This window comes from Tachysurus fulvidraco, chromosome 15 (assembly GCF_022655615.1).
Source record: "Tachysurus fulvidraco isolate hzauxx_2018 chromosome 15, HZAU_PFXX_2.0, whole genome shotgun sequence".
In the NCBI taxonomy this organism is placed as follows: domain Eukaryota; kingdom Metazoa; phylum Chordata; class Actinopteri; order Siluriformes; family Bagridae; genus Tachysurus; species Tachysurus fulvidraco.
In genome coordinates, this window is record NC_062532.1 from 17,281,078 (window position 1) to 17,302,710 (window position 21,633).

The 21,633-nt window shown below is 34.4% G+C and overlaps 1 protein-coding gene across 1 annotated transcript; it reads left to right on the plus strand.

Annotated features, from left to right (window-relative positions):
* The first annotated feature begins 570 nt into the window (after positions 1–570).
* LOC113641167 (alpha-N-acetylneuraminide alpha-2,8-sialyltransferase-like) lies at positions 571–17,202 on the plus strand. Its single transcript, XM_047801142.1, has 10 exons — positions 571–604; positions 4,133–4,253; positions 4,365–4,430; positions 10,392–10,445; positions 10,600–10,653; positions 11,384–11,437; positions 15,327–15,471; positions 15,563–15,675; positions 15,833–15,925; positions 16,645–17,202. The coding sequence occupies exons 1-10, from the start codon at positions 571–573 to the stop codon at positions 17,114–17,116; spliced, it is 1,206 nt and encodes a 401-aa protein (XP_047657098.1). The 3' UTR covers positions 17,117–17,202.
* The last annotated feature ends 4,431 nt before the right edge of the window (positions 17,203–21,633 follow it).

The following is a 21,633-nucleotide window of genomic DNA, read 5'->3' on the forward strand; positions in this document are numbered from 1 at the left end:
GCTCATAATTCCAGCTATTTCTAATGAGTTTATAGAATACATGTTCTGTAACATCACAACTATAATAGATCTTTCCTTCTCGTGAGAAAATGATATTTGCAGTTTTTGACCTGACTTTGAATCAAAAACACACCCTGTACTACCCAGGCACACAGCAGCACTCCCTCACACTAACACCAGGTGAATATTACATAAATTCAACAAAAAGATTGATTTTACATTTATATTTGTTTATTTGATGTGAGTGGGGGATATTGCGTGATATTGCAGACTGTGGTTCCATTTCATACAGTGTGGAGATCAGTGAATCAGTTTTTTGTGTTGCCCTGACACTTGGCCTGAAGCCAGGGGAAACCCAGAATGATGGAATTAGCAGGAGATGAGATGACTGCAGTAAAAATAAAACAGCTGGAGCCTTCTTCGACATTGGTGCTCTTCTGTAAGCTCCCAGGTTTGTGGACTCTTCATACATGTATGTGGGCTGCTTATTCTGTATGAGATTATCCACCCTGATAGCAGTCGTGATGTACTGATGTAATGTCAAAAGTCCCTCCTAGAATATTGCTCACAATGCCGTGTCTTCCAGCCACTTTGCGCCACCAAGGTCAGAAATTTGTATTGACGTATTCAGCAGCAGAATTGTACCCAAAAGTGTCCCAGGACCCAGAAGATGCTTCTGGCTCCCTCTGGTGGAGAGGTGGGGGATTGCCCCATGATCAGTTACCATTTCAATGTTTTTCTTTCACTGTATGGTTTTCTTTTACCTCACTAACAATTGTACAGTGTGTCCTTTAGTAAAATTAGGCTGGAAGGCCACAATATTAAATTGTCTCCATTTATAAATATTTTTACAGATAAATATCTATGCTCTTTGAGAAAAATTTGTATTTGTATTTGTACCTTTTTTGTACTCTTGATCGCAAGTCTTCTGAGAGTTCTTTTTGTGAGGCACGGTTCACATTAAAAGATTTTTTTTTTGTGAATTTCAAACTTAAAATGTTTTAGTGCTTTTTATGCTCCAAAGTTGCTTTAATCCTCACCTCCAATCTTGTTTCATTAATTGGATGCCAGGTTTGCCAATTTCCAACTCTAATGAGCTTAGGCTAAAGTCATTAGCTTACTGTAAGTTTTCATACAGTGGCCAAGAAGTCCAAAACAAATTTAATTGTCCTTGTGTTTTTTTCAATACAACAATTTGTTGTATTGATTTATGATTTGTTATTTTGTTTTGCACTTCTCAGCCACTGTAGTTTCACATACCTATATGTACAGTTAACTTTGGGAATTGTTTTCATCGTCTCACATCTCTTTGTTCTCTGTCAAAGTAAAAAGAAAAAGGAAAAAAAAGAACAAAAAATTGCAAATTGTTATGAAACTGCAATGCTAATGTCCTTTGTCCTAAAGACGTTCCTGTGGTGGAAAGTGTTAAATATACCGTGCACCTTCTAGAAAGCTTCACCATACACCGATAATATATTATTCTTTGTAAAATAACACCACATTATTTAATTTGATTATCTTATGTTTATTGTCACAATACAAATAGCAATATGTAAATCTATAATTATAAAACATTAAATTACAGCAGGAACTGGAATTGTTAAAGCTTCAGTTATAGAAAACTAACACTGCCTGAACAAACATAAATCAAATGCTACACCGGTACAAAAAAGATTAACAACTTTAATTATCTACTCTGAACTTGTTAGACAATCCATTTCCTAATTCATTAGTTTGTGAAAGGAATGAAATAGATTATAGAGAAACCAATGAAATAGTGTAAAGATTTTGATATTTCTCCAGACTCTTATCAACGCATGCCTTTGAGTTATTTCATTAGAACCATAGATAATAAGAAAAATGTATGATTGTTTTTTCTTTTATTGTTGTATCTGTATTTATTGTATATGCATAAAACATAAAAAAATAAACCAGGAACTGGATATAAATACATTACATGGAACAAACAGATTCAAATAAAGATATGGGTAGGAAGGTCTGGATTTTTTTTTTACAATTAATTTTAATAAAAAGGTTCATGTTTGATAAGGCAATTGTTTGAGCCTAGAGGTGTGCATTGGAACTGGGATCTCCCATGATGTGATTTATCCCATGGTAAACCTTAGGTCTTAATTCTTGTACTTTCAGCCAGAACACACTTCCCACAGGCAGGGCCTAGAGCCAGAGTTTGAGATTTTTCTTTATTAGGCAAGGAAGTAATATGCTTATAAGCTGTTGCATAATCACTAGAATGTCTTTTCCAGAGTGTCTATCTAGATTGTACTGATTATAATACAACAAAGACATCAAAGAAATATAATGAAACTGTAATTTCAGAATACATTATGTCTATAGCCCAAGACTTAATACCACACCAATGATAAGCTGTGATGCAACAGCTATGCAGGCTTCCAGGCTTAGACCTCCAATTCCTTTTATATTTATTAAATGTATTTATTTCTTTATTAGAACCTGCAGATACACATGGTCTTCTATTTTAAGGGTTATGTTCATTTTAAACTTGTAGTCATTAATAGAATATTTAAAAGATGTGAGAAGTGATGCCCTGACTGTCATTTTATGCCGAAATTCAATTTTCATAACCATTTAAAATATGCATTTAACTTCAAATAATAGATAATAATAGCAACTGTGTTTTGTGCAGGTGGAATGCAGTCCAGTCAGATAGAAATATGTGCCTGGCATGAAAAATGACCCCAAGCACATAAGTAAGAAGACAAGAAGGTAAAGCCCAGACTTATATACAAATGAAAAGCTGTAGTATGATCTGAAAACTGCTGACTACCAACAATCTTTATATAATTTGGAAGAAAATTGGAGAGTTGGAGAAAATTAGCCTTAAGATCATACAGACATATCCAGGATGACTCAAAGCTGTAATCGCTGCAAACATTTTTTCTTCGGGATGAATACTAAACAATTAAGATTTTTTACATTTTTGTAAATGCATTTTATGTTATTGTTATAGAGAGTCACATAAAAAGGATGGGGAAAAATTCTAATCTTCATTCAAATATACATAAATAAATTCCATAATCTGATGTTGCATCACACAGCAAAAAGAGACATAATCACAAGTAGGTAAATACTTTCTGGAGCTAATGTATGTATCCAGAATAAAACATTTTAATGTCTATTTAGTATTATTAATTTAACTTAAACATTTTTCGATCACATTCCTTTTATTTAGCTTAATTTAGTCATATTAACATTTTGTTAAAATATCATTTTATGTGCGTGTGCACTGTTTAGCTGTAACTAATCCAAAAAAAATGGCAAGAAAGTATTCCAAAATTCAATTAAATTGTAATTAAGATGACACGACAAGCTTATCAGTAAAAAGACAAAGACAACCCTAAAGTCTAGTGGTTGTGGCTGTTGGGAAACAGTGATTAAGCAAGGGAAGAAATAATGAGGGCAAAAGAATGAGACTTCTTGTCTGGTTGGTTAGATTCATGGTGTGTTTTTGCTTCACAGCCAGCTCTGTAAATAGATTCTTCTATTAGGCAAACAAAACATCTGCTAATGTAATTTACTCATAGCAATACTCAAAGCATTTTCAATTGATAGTCGACAGTTTATACTAATATACTATACTGTGAAACTATAGAGTCTAGAAATGCAGAAATTTAGAGTCTGAAATGCTTTTAATAAACACAGCTAGATCAGCCACGGATATATATCTATACTCCATTGTTGCTTTCCACTGGACCAAAATAGACACAGATACAAATACATTTTTAATGCATAGCTTTATTTAATGTAAATTATATATTTTTTAGAGATGAAAGCAATAAAGTGCCTTAATGAAGGACAACCACCACAAGAAAAAGACAACACTTACTGTGAAGAAACAAATCACTATTTATCTGAATGCTATTGACCTGAGCAGTACAAACCCATTTCCCTTATAAGCATTGCTAGCAACACTTATAATTAATTAAAGGTACAATTTTTTTTTTTTACACACAATGTGCCTACCAAAAGAAATCTTGAACATCATGACAGCCTGCTTATCATGGCTTACTTCTCTGACCAAGCAAAAAGACTTAATAATGTCACTCTGGAGTAATTATAGCTTGTAAACATCACTATTTCTTACTCATTCCAGGTGTGGGTCCTAATAAGGAAGTCATGAAAGTGAAGCTTTTATTGTCAGACATATCTAGAGTAATTTTGGTAACAGGTCCACAGGGCATCCATGACAAACAGGACATATTTCCAAATACAAGGTAAACATAGTTACATAACCACAATTGGTACAATTCATAAATCAGGCTGCTAGTCGAACAATTGTTAATGTATTGTTAGTGTTTTCCATAACATATTAAAATTTTGTTCAGGTCTAAAGAGTTCAGATCTCTGTCCTGTGATATAATCAGTAGTAAGAATGCTGCCCAAACCAACCTGTATGTTGCTCAACGATCATCGGACAAGACACCTGTCATTCGTCTGTATATCTTGAGTGACAGGCGTCCGATGATCGGTAAGTTTCCATTCACAAATGATACCTACCGTTTCTGGGTTGTCTGGCTTGTCGTTGTGTTTTCAGATTTGTTAATTTGTTTTCGGGTTTGTTAATGTGTTTTCAGATTTGTTGATGTGTTTTTTGATTTGTTAATTTGTTTTCTGATTTGTTAATGTGTTTTCGGATCTGTTAATTTGTTTTCGGGTCTGTTAATTTGTTTTCTGATTTGTTGATGTGTTTTTTGATTTGTTAATTTGTTTTCGGATTTTTTAATGTGTTTTCGAATTTGTTAATTTGTTTTCGGATTTGTTAATGTGTTTTCGGATCTGTTAATTTGTTTTCGGATTTGTTAATGTGTTTTCGGATCTGTTAATTTGTTTTCGGATTTTTTAATGTGTTTTCGAATTTGTTAATTTGTTTTCGGATTTGTTAATGTGTTTTCGGATCTGTTAATTTGTTTTCGGATTTTTTAATGTCTTTTCGAATTTGTTAATTTGTTTTCCGATTTGTTGATGTGTTTTTTGATTTGTTAATTTGTTTTCGGATTTGTTAATGTGTTTTCGGATCTGTTAATTTGTTTTCGGGTCTGTTAATTTGTTTTCTGATTTGTTGATGTGTTTTTTGATTTGTTAATTTGTTTTCTGATTTGTTAATGTGTTTTCGGATCTGTTAATTTGTTTTCGGGTCTGTTAATTTGTTTTCTGATTTGTTGATGTGTTTTTTGATTTGTTAATTTGTTTTCGGATTTTTTAATGTGTTTTCGAATTTGTTAATTTGTTTTCGGATTTGTTAATGTGTTTTCGGATCTGTTAATTTGTTTTCGGATTTGTTAATGTGTTTTCGGATCTGTTAATTTGTTTTCGGATTTTTTAATGTGTTTTCGAATTTGTTAATTTGTTTTCGGATTTGTTAATGTGTTGTCGGATCTGTTAATTTGTTTTCGGATTTTTTTATGTGTTTTCGAATTTGTTAATTTGTTTTCCGATTTGTTGATGTGTTTTTTGATTTGTTAATTTGTTTTCGGATTTGTTAATGTGTTTTGCACTTCTCGGCCACCGTATCTATCACTAATATCAGTGAACTCAGAGACGGCAGGGTTGAGGACAGAATAAAGAAGGAGCAACAGCTTATGATTTCAAAAGAAATAGACAAAATGAGTATGACAAGTCAAGCCGTAAAGTAGGAAGATAGAAGTGTCATAGAATAAAATAAGAATGAGAGAGAGCAACAAAAACAGTGAATAGGTCAGGTAGGTAAGCTGAATGCCTTACAATGATTAAGCACATGGAGAGTAGGACAGAACTGTACAAAGAAGCAACAGAGAGAGAGATAGACAGAGAGACAGACACAAAGGGAGTGAGAGGGAGGGAAGGAGAGTGAGTGAGAAAGAAAGAGTACAAGAGACACAGACATGCATCAGACATGGAAGACATGACAGTTTGAACACCTAGCGAAAAGAGGGACGGGTTTTAAACAAAGAAAACAAGAAATAAAAAAACAAGGTGGACTTAGTGTCAGTGCGTGCAGACTTATGAGCATGCATACCAACAGCTACAGAGAGATAAGTATGTGTATCAGAATGAAGACTTTTATAAGACTGCTATCTGTCCTCTTTCTCACTTCTTTCTTCAGTGTGTTACTTTGGCACTACTTTACACACAGGTGAGTGTTTGTTCCTTCTTCTGTATTTGCTTTTCCTCAATTTGTCACAGAATTAACATCTATAATCACCAATCTGTTCTTTTTTCCACTATATAAATTAAATAAGCAAACACACAACAATTGTTTACCACATGTTAGAAAATCTGCTGTTAAAACTGAACAAAAACCGTTCTGTTCTGTTATTATTAGTTGAATTAATGAATAATTCATTAATTAATTATTATGATTTTTTTTCCTTTCTAGATAGGGCACTTTTTAAAACTTACTTTAAAAAAAATAATTCTTACTTATAATCCACAGGTTATTCATTTTAAATACTGAAATACCTTCAATTCTACTAAAAACCACCAGCATTGTGTGTTCTGCTTTCCCAGAGTCAGGGAATCTTGTTTTACCCCTTTATACCAGTTTACTAATAATAGTTATGGTATGCATTGTATACACACAACAGATTACTGCATTGGTGTGTGAGTCTGTTCGTGGATTTGCAAAAAGATCTTAAATTAGAAATGTGTATATCAATAAATACATTTAAGACCATCATAAAAATGTGGTAAAGGAGACATGTAGTTGTTTTTCTTGAAGTCCTGGTATTGTATGATTGTATGTATGTATGTTTTTACTATGTTGTGTTTATGTATGGCTGCTACCTTGGCCAGGTCTCTCTTGTAAAAGAGCTTTTTGATCTCAATGTGACTTCCTGGTAAATAAATAAATAAATAAATAAATAAATAAATAAATAAATGAATGAATGAATGAATGAATGAATGAATGAATAAATAAATAAATAAAAATCTATCTATCTATCTATCTATCTATCTATCTATCTATCTATCTATCTATCTATCTATCTATCTATCTATCTATCTATCTATCTCAAGTCAAGTCAAGTCAAGAAGCTTTTATTGTCATTTCAACCATCTATAGCTGTTGCATTACGAAATGAGACATCGTTTCTCCAGGATCATAATGCTACTTAAAACAAAGACAGAGCTATAAGGACTTGTAAGTAGTCTTAGCCACATAAAGTGCAGCTGTGCAACCTGGTGCAAACAGTACACGACAAGACAAACAAGACAGACAAGACAGTGCAGGACAAAAGACAGTGTAGACAAAACGTTACAAGAAAATACACAAAAGACAATAAACGGTAACAGAAACAGTGCCGACCGACCAGTGTAAATACTGTATGTGAATACTGAATGTTCAAGCAATATTTCGTGCAGCAACATTTGAATGAACACAGTTTCTTAGCAGCAGGTCCTTGGGATAATATATAGAATTGTGCAAAAAACAGCAAATGACTGAAATATTATACAATATGTGCAAAAACGGCTGAAATGTTGGACAGTTTGTGCAAAACAGCAGAAAAAGTGTGGACAGTTTGATGGATTGTAAGCAGCATCTATCTATCTATCTATCTATCTATCTATCTATCTATCTATCTATCTATCTATCTATCTATCTATCTATCTATCTATCTATCTATCTATCTATCTATCTGTCTGTCTGTCTGTCTGTCTGTCTGTCTGTCTGTCTGCCTTATCTATCTATTTATAAACTAAGTATCTATATTCAGGATGATCATAATTTCCAGTTGCATTAATATTAGTAGAACTAGTATAAAGGGATAAAGTTTATGACATCATCCAGACCTCCTAAAAAGTACATAGGCAAGATTTGGAGTTTGTGAGTGTCTGCGTTAGTTCAGTTGAAAGGTAACAATAAATAGTGTGATATCTACATCCTCTACTCTTGTACCAGTTACCTTCATGTCCTCTTTCAACACATCCATATATCTCCTCTTTGTCCTTCCTCATGACGTCTTACCTGGCAGCTCCATCTCCAACATCCTTCTACCAATGTTACCATCTCCTTCCTCTGTACATGTAGAAACCATCTCAATCTAGCCTCTCTGACCTTGTCCATCACTCCTAAAGAGAACTTCAACATTCTCATCTCTACTACCTCCATCTCTGCCTCATGTCTTTTCCTCACTGCTACAATCTCTAACCCATACAGCAGAGCTGCTCTCACGACTGTCTTGCTCTCTTTTCCTTTGAAGTGTGATATCTGCATCATTGTCTTTATTTCACGAAAGATGAGTGGTAGCTCTGTGGATATGGTGTTGGACTACTGATTAGAAGGTTGTGAGTTTAAGTCCATCAACTGCTCATTTGTATAGATGTACTCTAGGTAATGGTGTCTGTCAAATTCTGTAACTGTAATTTCCATTAAACACTATTTGTGACTTCATTTGGGAAGAAATTTACTGTCTCATTAATAGTGAATCTGTTGAAGTCTTTCGGATGTTTTGTCTTTGAGGTCTAAAAATTAGTGCTTATTCTTCTTATAGGTAGCTGGTCAGAGGCAATCATTTGTTGTTTTTCTTATATCTTGCCACAAATTTAGAACAGAGACCTATAGGAACTGTATCACTGCATATTTTCTCTCAAATAATATGAACATAATAATATGAACAAAAAACATATTTTAAAAAAAGGAGGAAAAAATCTTAGAAGTGAGGTACAAATTATGCCTCTGGGTATACTGGTACACAAGCCAGCACTAAGGTCTAGTGACCCTCATATACACCAATCAGCAATAACATAAATCTGTGGTACCTGGCGAAGGGTGGGATATATAGCAAGTGAACAGTCATTTCTCAAAGGTGATGTGTTGGAAGCAGAAAAAAATAGTCATGTGTAAGGATCTTCGTGACCAGATGACTAGACAGCCTGATGACTCGGTCAGAGCCTCTCCAAAATACCAGGTCTTATGAGTTGTTTCCAGTATGTGGTGGTTAGTATGCATCAAAAGTGGTCAAAAAAGGACATCTGGTAAACTGAAGATAGGGCCATGGGCTCAGAGTTTCAGAGTGCCCATGCTGACCATGCTGTTCACTAACTAAAGCATGTTTGCAGCATGTTTGCTCATCTGAACTTTACCAAGCCATGAATCACTGTGTTTGTTGTTCTAGTTCTTTTGACTTTTGCTTGTGTTTTGACCTTTGTGTTCTTCGTGCCTTAGCATGGGTTATTTCATTTGTGCCTCGCTGACCTTGATCAACAACCTTGCCTTATGTATTGGATTTGTTTATTGGTTATTTCATTCATAAACTGCAACTGCATCTGTTTCCTAACTTATGACAGGTACATTAACATGTTGGTTAATGTACCTGTCGTAAGACGGTTGAAGACCTACTTCTTCATAAAATACTAGAACTAGAACTTTCTCCCCTGTTTGTTGTTTGTGTGTATTTAAAAAAAGTAAAATAAAAAAAAAAAACTTTAAACAATACAAATATTACGATGGAATATTAAGGTTGTGAATAATGGATACATCATGTATATTTTTGTTTTGTTTCTAGTGAGGAATAATAAACTGCAGTCAAGAGAATAAAACAGTATAGAGCCTCATTTTTCACTGAGGTAAATTTTTACGTTTTGTCTGTAGGTTTTGTTTCAATTCATCTGTCTTTTGCTTTCTTTTTTCTCTTTCATCCCTTTCCACATTCTCCAACTCACAACCAGTGCTGCGGGTCTTCAAAGGCCACTCAATACCGAGGAACTGACTAACAGGTAAAACAGACCTGTCCAGCTTCTGGAGATGATCCAAAAAACAATCAAAAAACAATCAGATATGAGAAGAGGAGCAGAGGAACGTACAGGCCAAAAACAGGCTCTTTATTTATTTTCAAAAAACTGCTCCTGTGTGTGTGTGTGTGTGTGTGTGTGTGTGTGTGTGTGTGTGTGTGTGTGTGTGTGTGTGTGTGTGTGTGTGTGTGTGTGTGTGTGTGTGTGTGTGTGTGCATCTGTTTTAAATCTGTCACATTTAAGCCAAACAGAATAATCTTACTCAGGCTGCTAAAATGGACACAAATATAATATCAACTGAATAAACTTTTTTTCACCCATTTCTTTGAAGGGTGCCAATATTTCTGTGTCATTATGTAGCTTCAACAGTTTTTAACAGGTTTACCCTTTAAGTTTTTCTGCATTTAGTAAAGCGTTCATTCTGTGTCTCATTAGTATTAAGTAATAAGTCCACTTACATGAAGATATCTTAATGTTTGTGGACTTATTACTTAATAAGGTTTGTCAGTAAATGATGATTCTTGATGAATCTGTAGTAAAACCTAAGAAAACAAGGTGTTTCAAAATCATAGACGTTTTTGTTTGTTGTTTTAAATTTTATTATTGGAAAATCTTCAAGTTATTTTTTCCCTTTCTTCTCACAGTTCTGCAGCTCTCAGAAGTTCGCTCAACATTAAAAACCATGAAGCAAAGCCGAAGTGAGAATGCAGCCATTTCAAAATCTTTATCACTCTAATCAGATACATATGTCACACCACATATTTTTGTTTCACAGTTAATACCAATGCATTCTGTGAGTTTCTGTTTAGTTTTGGCTCATCATCAAGTGATTCTCTGTCTGTCTCTTCACAGTGATGTCGCTGCCAGTGATCCAGACAAAGTTAAACAAAATCCTGCAAAGAACAAGTGAGAACACAAAAACTGTTCACACAATCATTACAGGCAAAATAATGCCAGTATTTATTCTGTCACTTACTACTTTCTTAGTGTGTGTGTGAGAGAGAGCGAGAGAGACACTGATATACAGCACATAATTGTACATAATATCTGATAACAGGAAAAGACCAGCAGTAAAAATCTTATCTGAATCTAGCGTACTTGTGTATAGTTTAAAGCTGTTTAGTACGATAGATTTTACTCCCAATCTTTGGGTAAACAGAAGGCATAAAATGAATAGTGACAAGATTACAAACATCTCCTAAAAAAAAGTTTTGCCATTTAGGAAAATCTAAAAAATTCTACATAAGAGTTTACTTTTTGTTATAATTGATCAGAATCTTAACAATAACCGAAAACTCGACTCTCTTAATAAGTCGATAGTTATCTAACTGATGAGTTATCATTTATGCTACTGACAAAAATAAAGAGAGTGAAACTACTGATTCTCTATCTGTCTCTTCACAGCGATGTTTGGCTCTAAAATTTGAAAATCAGACCAAGAATAAATAAAATGTAAACTGAGAAATGGTTATTTTTGAATGTTTTGAACTTTAGAAATCCCTTTTTTTTTTTGCAAGAATCTAAATCTAATCTAACCCTGTTGTGGGTATTTAAATGTTTTAAACGTTTAAAATGTTTATTGAATTGTGAAACATTAGAAATCACTCCAAGTGATTCTCTGTCTGTCTCTTCACAGCAATGTAGCTGCCAGCGATCCAGACAAAGTTAAACAAAATCCTGCAAAGAGCAAGTGAGAATACAAAAACTGTTCACACAAACATTACACCTACTGCCATTACACACAAAAAAAAAACAGCAGCATTTTTTATTAAATCATGTCATTTTAAGTTCTCTAAATTTTAAAACTGAACCAAGGAATACAGTAAGTTTAATGTGAACTGATAAATGGTTCTTACTGAATGATTATTGCATTGAGAAATGTTGAATCTAAATCTAATCTTTATCACTCTAATCAGTCACAGGTATCACACCAAATATTTGTGTTTTACAGTTAATACCAATGCATTCTGTGAGTTTTTGTTCTATTATTTTGGCTCATCATCAAGTGATTCTCGTAACAGTGATGTTGCTGCCAGCGATCCAGACAAAGTTAAAAAAAATCCTGCAAAGAGCAAGTGAGAATACAAAAACTGTTCACACACATTACACCTACTGCCGTTACACAAAAACACCCAGTTTAGCATTTTTTTACTGAATCAAATAATTCACATAATTGAACCCAAGAATAACTTAGTTCAATGTTTATTGAGTAAAGAATCATTTTATTTTGTTTTTTGATTTGTTGTTTAGTTTTACACTTATGATAAATGATTAATATTTGCTTGTATTTAAATCTAGTCTCATTTTATAAGATTCAGTAAGATTCTTTTTTAATTTTATATCGCTTTTAACAATAGACATTGTCATGAAGCAGCTTTACAGAAATATTAGATTTTATCAATTTAAATAATAAGCAAGCCAGAGGTGACGGTGGTGAGAAAAAACTCCCTGTGACGATCTGAGGAAAAAATCTTGAGAGGAATCCGATTTAAAAAGAACCATTCCTCATCTGGATGACACCCGATAGTGCCATTATAAATAATTTCTCTTCTATAACTGTGGAATATATTGTGAAAAGTGCAATTGCATTTTTTAATACACTGTTTTAAAATGGGCTGTTCTAAAACAAACACTATTACTCTCGTTTTTTATATTTGAAATTTGGAAAACCTTTAACTTTGATGTTCTGTCTGTCTCCTACTAGTATTGTCATTCAACAAAAAAATACAACACACTTTCGCACTGTTTCATAACAAGCGTTTTTTTTTTATTTTTGTTTAAATGACCATTTCAAATTTTGAATTAGAACAATCTAGACTTAATATCATCATACAACCTCAAAATCATTAAACTAAATCATAAAACTAAGGCTGTCTTTGGGTCTTTGGGTAATTCTCTGTCTGTTTCTTCACAGTCATGTGGCTGCCAGCAAAATAAAAAAAAATCCTGCAAAGAGCAAGTGAGAATACAAAACTGTTCACACAAACATTACACCTACTGCTGTTGAACAAAAACACCCAGATTAGCCATTTTTATTGTCACGTCATTTTACAGTAAGTTTTCTAAAATTTAAAACTGAACCAAGGAATAAGCATAATGTGAACTGATAAATGGTTATTATTTAATGTTTATTGAATTAAAAAATGTTGAATCTAAATCTAATCTTTATCACTCTAATCAGTCACATGTATCACACCACATATTCATGTTTTACAGTTAATACCAATGCATTCTGTGAGTTTTTGTTCTTTTGTTTTGGCTCATCATCTACTGATTCTCGTAACAGGGATGTTGCTGCCAGCGATCCAGACAAAGTTAAACAAAATTCTGCAAAGAGCAAGTGAGAATACAAAAACTGTTCACACACATTACACCTACTGCCGTTACACAAAAACACCCAGTTTTTTACTGAATCAAATAATTCACATAATTGAGCCCAAAAATAACTTGGTTCAATGTTTATTGAGTTAAGAATCATTTTGTTGTTTTGTTTTCTGATTTGTTGTTTAGGTTTACACTTCTCGTCCCCTGAAGAAATGGTTAATATTTGCTTGAATTTAAATCTAGTCTAATCTTATAAGATTCAGTAAGATTATTTTTTATTTGTATATCACTTTTAACAATAGACATTGTCATGAAGCAGCTTTACAGAAATATTAGATTGCATCAATTTAAATAATGAGCAAGCCAGAGGTGACGGTGGTGAGAAAAAACTCCCTGAAACGATCTGAGGAAAAAATCTTGAGAGGAATCCGATTTAAAAAGAACCATTCCTCATCTGGATGACACCCGGTAGTGTCATTATAAATAATTTCTCTTCTAGAACTGTGTAATATATTGTGAAAAAGTGCAGTTGTATCACTCTAATCAGTCACATGTATCACACCACATATTTATGTTTTACAGTTAATACCAATGCATTCTGTTCTATTGTTTTGGCTCATCATCAAGTGATTCTCTGTCTGTCTGTTCACAGTGATGTTGCTGCCAACGATCCAGACAAAGTTAAAAAAAATCCTCCAAAGCGCAAGTGAGAAAACACATAAACATTGAATTGTACACACAAACATTACACCTACTGCTGCTAAATAACCTCATTTTTAATTGTATTTTTACTTAAAATTGGTTATTAGTATGAAGTCACATATAAATATATATTTTGTTTTAATCTAAAACTAATCTTAAAATATCTAAATGTCTAATTACCTGTAGCACAACACATTTATGCTTTACAGTTAATACTAGCAGTGATTATGAGTCTTTAATCTTTGGTTTTGACACACCTTTAAAACTTAAAATTGATTCCAGTGTATTTCAGTGTATTTCAGTTTTACACATTGAAAAGTTTTAAAACTGAAATACACTGGAATCAATTGAGAACTGATTATTACATGTAAACAGAAAGAGTTGCTTCTGAGTTAAACAGAAGCAATAATGCCAGAACTTTCTCCTATTGTTTTCTTATTGAGCATGTGTGAATTTGTGTTTCAGTGAAAATGAAATTATTCAAAGCCTCTTATCAATTTACACTTCCAAATGGAAAAAGCAGGAGGACAACATTAAATTCTTCAGGTAAAAAGCACAACAGTGACAACACATCACAATAAAAGTAGCACTTAAAAATGTGCTTTTATCATGGTTTGGTTGAATTCCCAAATCTGATTTGCCAGTTATTGTGGGGGTTTTTTTTGTTTGTTTTTTGTTTTTTTTTGTATAACAGCATGGCTCGGGCAGTAACTATTATATACAGTAAATAGCTGTTATGTAATGTTCATCAAAGTAGTCTAACTTTGTAACAGTCAAAGTTCTCCAGCAGGAAGGTCATCTGATTTCTTGTTAAACGAATAAGCTGTGCTTGATTTTTAATTTTTTTAAATCTTATTTTATTTTTTATTTTTTGTGGGGGGGGGGGGGAGAATAATAGTAAGATAAAGGAAGAGAGAGAGAAAAAGAGAGATGAGGTATTGATGGAGTGATTTTATTACAGCTACTGTATAATGTAGGTGCAAACAGGAACTTGTCTCTCAGACATTCCACAGTATTAAATTTATATATTACTATAATACGGTAAAATTATACATTGGAATAACACAGACTTGTCTGTCTTTAGGACAGAGAATCTTTCTGGATTCTTGATTAACTGATAACCTTCTTGTGTCTTTTTGGGGAGGGAGGGGGGAGAGAGAGAGAGAGAGAGACAGACAGAGAGAGAGAGAGAGAGAGAGAGAGAGAGAGAGAGAGAGAGAGAGAGAGAGAGAGAGAGAGAGATTGGTGGAAACATGAACTTGATGTTCCACTCTCACACCATTAAATGTAACTATAATGCGGTAACATACTGTATGTGTCATTCATTACAAGTTAAATGTTCTCTCTGTGAAATAAGCAGAATAACACACTGTGCTGTTTTACAACGTAATGCACTCCGGCTAAGCATTGTACTGCAACATTCCACTGCATTAATTATATTATATATCAGTTTGATCTGAAGTGTGTTATTCCTTAAATAAATATCAATTTAGACTTTTTAGATGTATTTAAATAGTAAGTAAATAAAAAAATAATAAAAGGGTTTTTTTTAGGTCACTTCTAAGAAACAATAGCGATGCTATTTCCAATGCAACGGTTACACAAGACAACTCACCTGTAGGCAAAAAAATTACTTATGATGGAGATTTTAAAAGAACACAAGAGGTGACTCCAGCACTGTTCAGCCTATTTCCCAAGGTACTGTGTGATGTATGAGCATAAATTGCAATGTTTGATTGTGTATGTTAAATTGTGTGTACAATGTTAAACTGTGTGTACATTTGTGTAGGAAAGTCCCTTTAAATATGCACCATGGGATTCATGTGCTGTTGTAGGCAACGGAGGAATAATAGCCAACAGCAGCTGCGGAAAACAAATAGACTCTTCCTCATATGTCATCAGGTCTGATTCTGATCGTATCATGAGATTAAGGAACACATAGTTATTGAGAACAATTCGCATTAACTACTGACTATTGGACTATTGAGCCAATAGTTGACTACACAAGGCATCATATAAAGCGAGAGAAATTTGTCAAATCTCTCCCTTATTTCCTCAGGTGCAATCTTCCACCACTGGACAATGGATATGAAAGAGACACGGGACACAAAACAAACCTTGTCACAGCCAACCCAAGCATCTTTTTTGAAAAGTGAGTCTCAGTTGTACATGCAGGTTTATTTGTGAGAGTGTGTTTATTGAAATTCAGGTAGATTCTTTTATTGTGGGGTTCAGCTCTAACGTGTTTTGTATACTGGGAATTGTATACTGTTTATTTAACATGTATTGATAGCTAAATGGTTGTATGGATCACTTATCCATCCATCTATCTATCCATTCTCTACACTGCTTATCCTACTGCTGTCCTACAACATTCAGATCATCACCCGCATGCAAAGAATCAGACCCAAACCAAGTGAAGCACAGCTCTGACATAAGTAATATACAATTACTTAAGAGACAAATACAATTTGATAAACAAAACATAGCAATGACATATAGGAACCTGGAAACACATCCGACCTTACTGTGCAAACACAAAACAATGACTGACAAAAACAGATACAAAAGGGCTAATATATATACTGTAGGGCAAAACATTAGGGTAAATGAGGAACAGGTGACATGGTAGGAATGCGGAACAATAGGAAAGGCAAAACAACTCAGGTGTGGAACAACTAAGGAGAAACTGTCCCAGATTTCTGCATTCACAGAAAGGAAAAACAGAGAGCGAAAAAAGTTTTGGCTCTTGTATGCAGACAAAATCGATGATTGAAGAATTGATGGTTGTAGATTAGATGTTGTATCAGTCACATGCACAAATCAACAAGCACTTATTGACACTACAAAACTGAAACATTTAATTTGCAGGTACCATGCATTAAATGAGCGCCGGCGGTCATTTGTGGAAGATATTCAGATATACGGGGATGCTCTACTCTTTCTGCCTGCATTTTCATTTCGCCAGAACATGGCTGTGTCCCTGCGTGTCATCTACGCGATCGAGGACATCAATATCAATGGCCCACGGCCTGTCTTCTTAAACCCAGAGTACCTGAGCAGCCTGGCAAAATTTTGGCGTGCTCAGGGAATTCATTCATTGCGCCTCAGTACTGGTATAATGATGGTCAGCTTGGCACTGGAGCTCTGCAACAACGTCCATCTGTATGGTTTCTGGCCCTTTGGAATACATCCGTACACCCACCAAAAGCTCAGCAACCACTACTATGATAACCGACCGGTAAATAAGAGAATTCATGCGATGCCAGCTGAATTTAAAGCCTTATTGGATCTCCATAACAAGGGCGTGATCCATCTGCACCTAGAGGAGTGCAAATATTAAAATATGTGGAGTGACCTCTATTAAACTGTGCCTCACGTTTAGTATAAGTATACACTTTCATTTCCTACTGAACCTCCTAATAATATAGGAAGATAATATTATCACAAAAATAGTTCAATAGAAGAAAGAACATTGAATTACTCAATGTACGTATTAGTGTAGAGTCTTTGTAAGGAAAAAAAATCAGGAAGAAATTCATATTTCAGTGGTAAATACTAAAGTAAATACTATTTATTGAAGGTCACACTGTGAAACAATAATAATAATAATAATAATAATAATAATAATAATAATAATAATAATAATAATACTGTGAATCAATAATAATTAAACCTCTTGTAGTTTTAACTGTGTAACTATGTGATTATCCAGCTGCTAAAAAAAAAAAAAAAAAAAAAACATTTTAAGGTAAGATTCAAGTTAGATTTGAAAGTTTGGTTTTGAAAGAGAATTTTTTTCCTAAGCAAAAAGTTTAGGAAAACGTAGGCATAGTTTATATAGACGTGTAAGATATTCTGAGATATTATTTATGCTCAGCACAACTTATTGAATTATTTAAGAAATGTGTAGCAGGACATAATTATGTATAATTTAATGAACAATTCAATCTTTTTGCTAATGAAGTTTTTCTATGTTGCCAGTTACTCAAAGATGCCGGTTAGCTCAGGGGGCTCGAGTTGAACTCATAGAAAGTTACAGAAAAGATACAGATTCAGTAGACTTTCTATATAGAATAGTCTACATTGATATATATCATAATGTACTGATAATTGTGATACACACTGTACAATGAGGTACATGGTCACATGGACATGTTCTGGGGATCAGCATTTGTAATGAATGCAGTTCCTCAGTATCTGCCTAGACTCATATATACTCACTCTCACTCATTTTCTACCGCTTATCCGAACTACCTCGGGTCACGGGGAGCCTGTGCCTATCTCAGGCGTCATCGGGCATCAAGGCAGAATACACCCTGGACGGAGTGCCAACCCATCGCAGGGCACATACACACTCTCATTCACTCACACACACACACACACACACTACGGACAATTTTCCAGAGATGCCAATCAACCTACCATGCATGTCTTTGGACCGGGGGAGGAAACCGGAGTACCCAGAGGAAACCCCCGAGGCACGGGGAGAACATGCAAACTCCACACACACAAGGCGGAGGCGGGATTCGAACCCCAACCCTGGAGGTGTGAGGCGAACGTGCTACCCACTAAACCACCGTGCCCCCCCTCATATATACTACAGTATAAATTGTGTATTTTAAAGGATGAATTTATGTTCCTTGAATGAATGTTATACTTGATTTTTTTTGTGTGTATTTTACTTACAGTAATATCTGTGATAATATCACACCCTTCACAAATCTGGTGGTTGGATTTTATTTTATTTCAAATGAACAAGTTGTAAAATTATGTATTAATGCTAAACGCTTCCTCAACCATAATGATTTTTTTTGTTTACTTTCAAAAAATTGTGTCGATGTTGTCTTAAACATGCCATCACCTGTCTGAGCAGTTAGTTGTTGGTGTTTGCGGTTTTAAAAGGAATTTTAATTACTGTAAATATTTTCTTAAATATATCTAGAACTATATATAAAAGATACTGTATTTCATCAGCCTTAACCCTACACCTGGGCATAACGGTGACCAAGGTAAGGCTATTTGGGTACTATTCTAAAAGACGGTGCAAAAACAACACATAATACTAAGTTTATCCCTCAGAGAACACCATGTCCACAGTGAAGCATGGTGGTGGTACCATCTGTTTCTTTGTAGCCAGGACTGGAGCTCTAATCAAGATAGATTGAATCATGAATATCTCCAAATACGAATCAGTTTTGGCACCAAAATGTCAGGAGAAATATTTTAGTTTCCAGAATGATAACTATCCTTAGCAGAAGGTGATAGTATAGAAGAAGGTGATCCTTAACCTTCACCTGCTCACGTATGTAAAAAGGAGAGAGAGAGAGAGAGAGAGAGAGAGAGAGAGAGAGAGAGAGAGAGAGAGAGAGAGAGAGAGATGTGAAAAAGTTGCTATGGATTAGGATGTCTGCCAAATTTTAAAATGGATCAATCAGAGCCCAGCTTTAAATCCTATCAAAAACCCGTGGTATGCTTTAAAGAGGTCTGGAGCATTTATGCAAAGAAGAGTTGGATAAAATTGGCAAATCGTTTCTATTTGTTTTTCACTCGGGTAGTTGCTAAATCACATTAAAGGTGGAATATGAATTATTTCCATTCAGTTTATTTATATCCAAAAACTCTCTAATTTTAACAGTTGTACAGAGTTTTTATATCTACTGTATAAGATCAGATGGACATCTATCTCTATGGACCACTAGGTGTCATTTTTGAATCACTAATTTCTCAAATGTGCTTTAATATTTATAATGATGGGCTTTTGCATTAGGCTTGTAAATCACAGACTTGAGATTTCAGGTGAAAAGAAAATAATTTGATATTCGATTTGTTTCGAAAAAAAATTATGATCTGGTACAATCGGACTATTCTAAGGGTCAAGTTTCGTTCAAATCACCTTGGCAGCCTATAAACATGTCTCTCGTGTATTGATGTTCTCAGTCACATAAGAATCTCATTATTTACTGCTGCCTTTCTCATAGCTCTAAATGCCCATAGCTCTAAATGCCGATACCTCCAGGCACTGTCCTACTGAAACCTAAGAAGCAATCTTTGTGACTGAAGCCTCAGCTACTATTGTCCCAAAAAAAAACCTCAGTCAAAAATGACGAAAGTCGACTGGTTTGTGTCCCCTGTGTTTGTCTTTCATCGAGATCTGTTTGTATAGTAACAATATTTAAATGTCTTTGGAGAATGATTTTCTTTTTAATGAGCGACAGAAGGCCAGAGACCATTTGGAGGACACGGGCCCACATGAGCAATCGATTGAGAAATCATTCTCCAAAGACATTTAAATATTGTTACTATACAAACAGAGCTTTCGGTGGAGCTTTCAGCTGCCTCTGTATTTAATATGGTAATAATAAGCACTGGTAACTGTAAACATTCATAGAGAACATAAAGATCTCTATCTTTGGATCAAGTTCATGATTTGTTCAAGCTGTAAACTGTATGTCATTTGGCAGACACCCTTATTAAGAGTTCAACTACATTTTTATCTCATTGTATACGAGTGAGCAATTATTGGCCTTGATCAGGAGCCCTGGCAGCTTGTCGAACCTGGGATTAGAAGAACTTTATTATAACAGAGAAGTGACAGGCAAAGTGGTAGCTCAGTGGTTAAGGTTTTGCTCTATTGCTTGGATGGCTATGAGTTCCAATCCTAGGCAAACTAAGCTGCTGCTCCTGAGCCCCTGAGCAAGGCTCTTAGTCCTTCATTGCTCACCTGTATAAGTGAGATAAATGTAAGTTGCTCTGGAGGAAAACGTGTCTGTAAATACTGTAAATACAGTGAAAAAAATCATTTTATACTCTTTTTCCCTGTTTGTAATTTAAATGTTTGAGTTTTGCTTTAATTGCAAATTGACTGTAAGAATGGAGTATTTCCCATTAGCCAGGCAGTGCTATTGATCGTAAATGTAATCACGGTAATGTACAACTTTGCGTTGTATTGTTACAGCCGTTATCACCCACATCTTTGGGTGAAACTGTTGGACAGTTTCGTGGTCACGTAGCCCTTTCCTCAGGAATTGCCCTTGTTGGTTACTGCTGCTCCGATGCTAAAATCGATTAAAGGTTATTTGTTTAGCATTCTACACATAATCCTTTATGACGTATGATTTATGAAAGCCATTTGGGGCATGAGCTCCTTCTGACATATACCTTGGAGTGGAATCTGTGTCGAGGCAGTAATTTCTATCATCTATCTTACTTTAATTTATCTAATCTGATCAATAAATGCCGAGATATTTTAATAGCTTTATTGTTGTGTTATTACCTTTAAGCTTGTATTTAGTACCAGTCATTCAGATCATTCAGATTTCTTTCTACCAGCTGGCTAAAGCTGGACTGACCACCAGTCTGACCAGCTTGGATGGTGTTATGATTAAACTGGATTATTTCAGAAGGAAGTCATAAATTTGACACCATTCACACATGTTTAACAAAAACCCAGTGAGCTAAACATTTAATATTACCCAATGTAAACTCTGTTGTTTAGTTAACCTAAAAACCTGAATAATTTCAATCCGAACGGCATCTGAATGAAAAAAACGTGATTATTATCAATTTATTCTTAGTGATTAAACATTCTAAACATTTGTAAGCAACACGTGTCTACTAGACATTCCATTAAAAACATTATACCCACATTAGCATGTTGCACGTAGTGGCAGATGTTGCCTACAGTACGTAACACAACACATTTTGAAAAAGGACGAGTATATTTTGTTCACATCCACAAATGTTTTCTGTTACTGTTACAACATTTCATTAGATACATTTTCAATAGGACAAGAACTATGTAATGTGTCTTTGTCTGAATGCTAATATGAGAGCGTTTTGAGGATGATTTCACACATA

Bases quoted from the DNA above. Each gene is read 5' to 3' on its own strand.
- LOC113641167 (XM_047801142.1), top strand. From the start codon at position 571: ATGCCGTGTCTTCCAGCCACTTTGCGCCACCAAG. The intron at 605-4,132 runs GTCAGAAATTTG...TACTCATTCCAG, and splicing joins AGCCACTTTGCGCCACCAAG to GTGTGGGTCCTAATAAGGAA. The intron at 4,431-10,391 runs GTATGTTGCTCA...TTCTTCTCACAG, and splicing joins AATGCTGCCCAAACCAACCT to TTCTGCAGCTCTCAGAAGTT.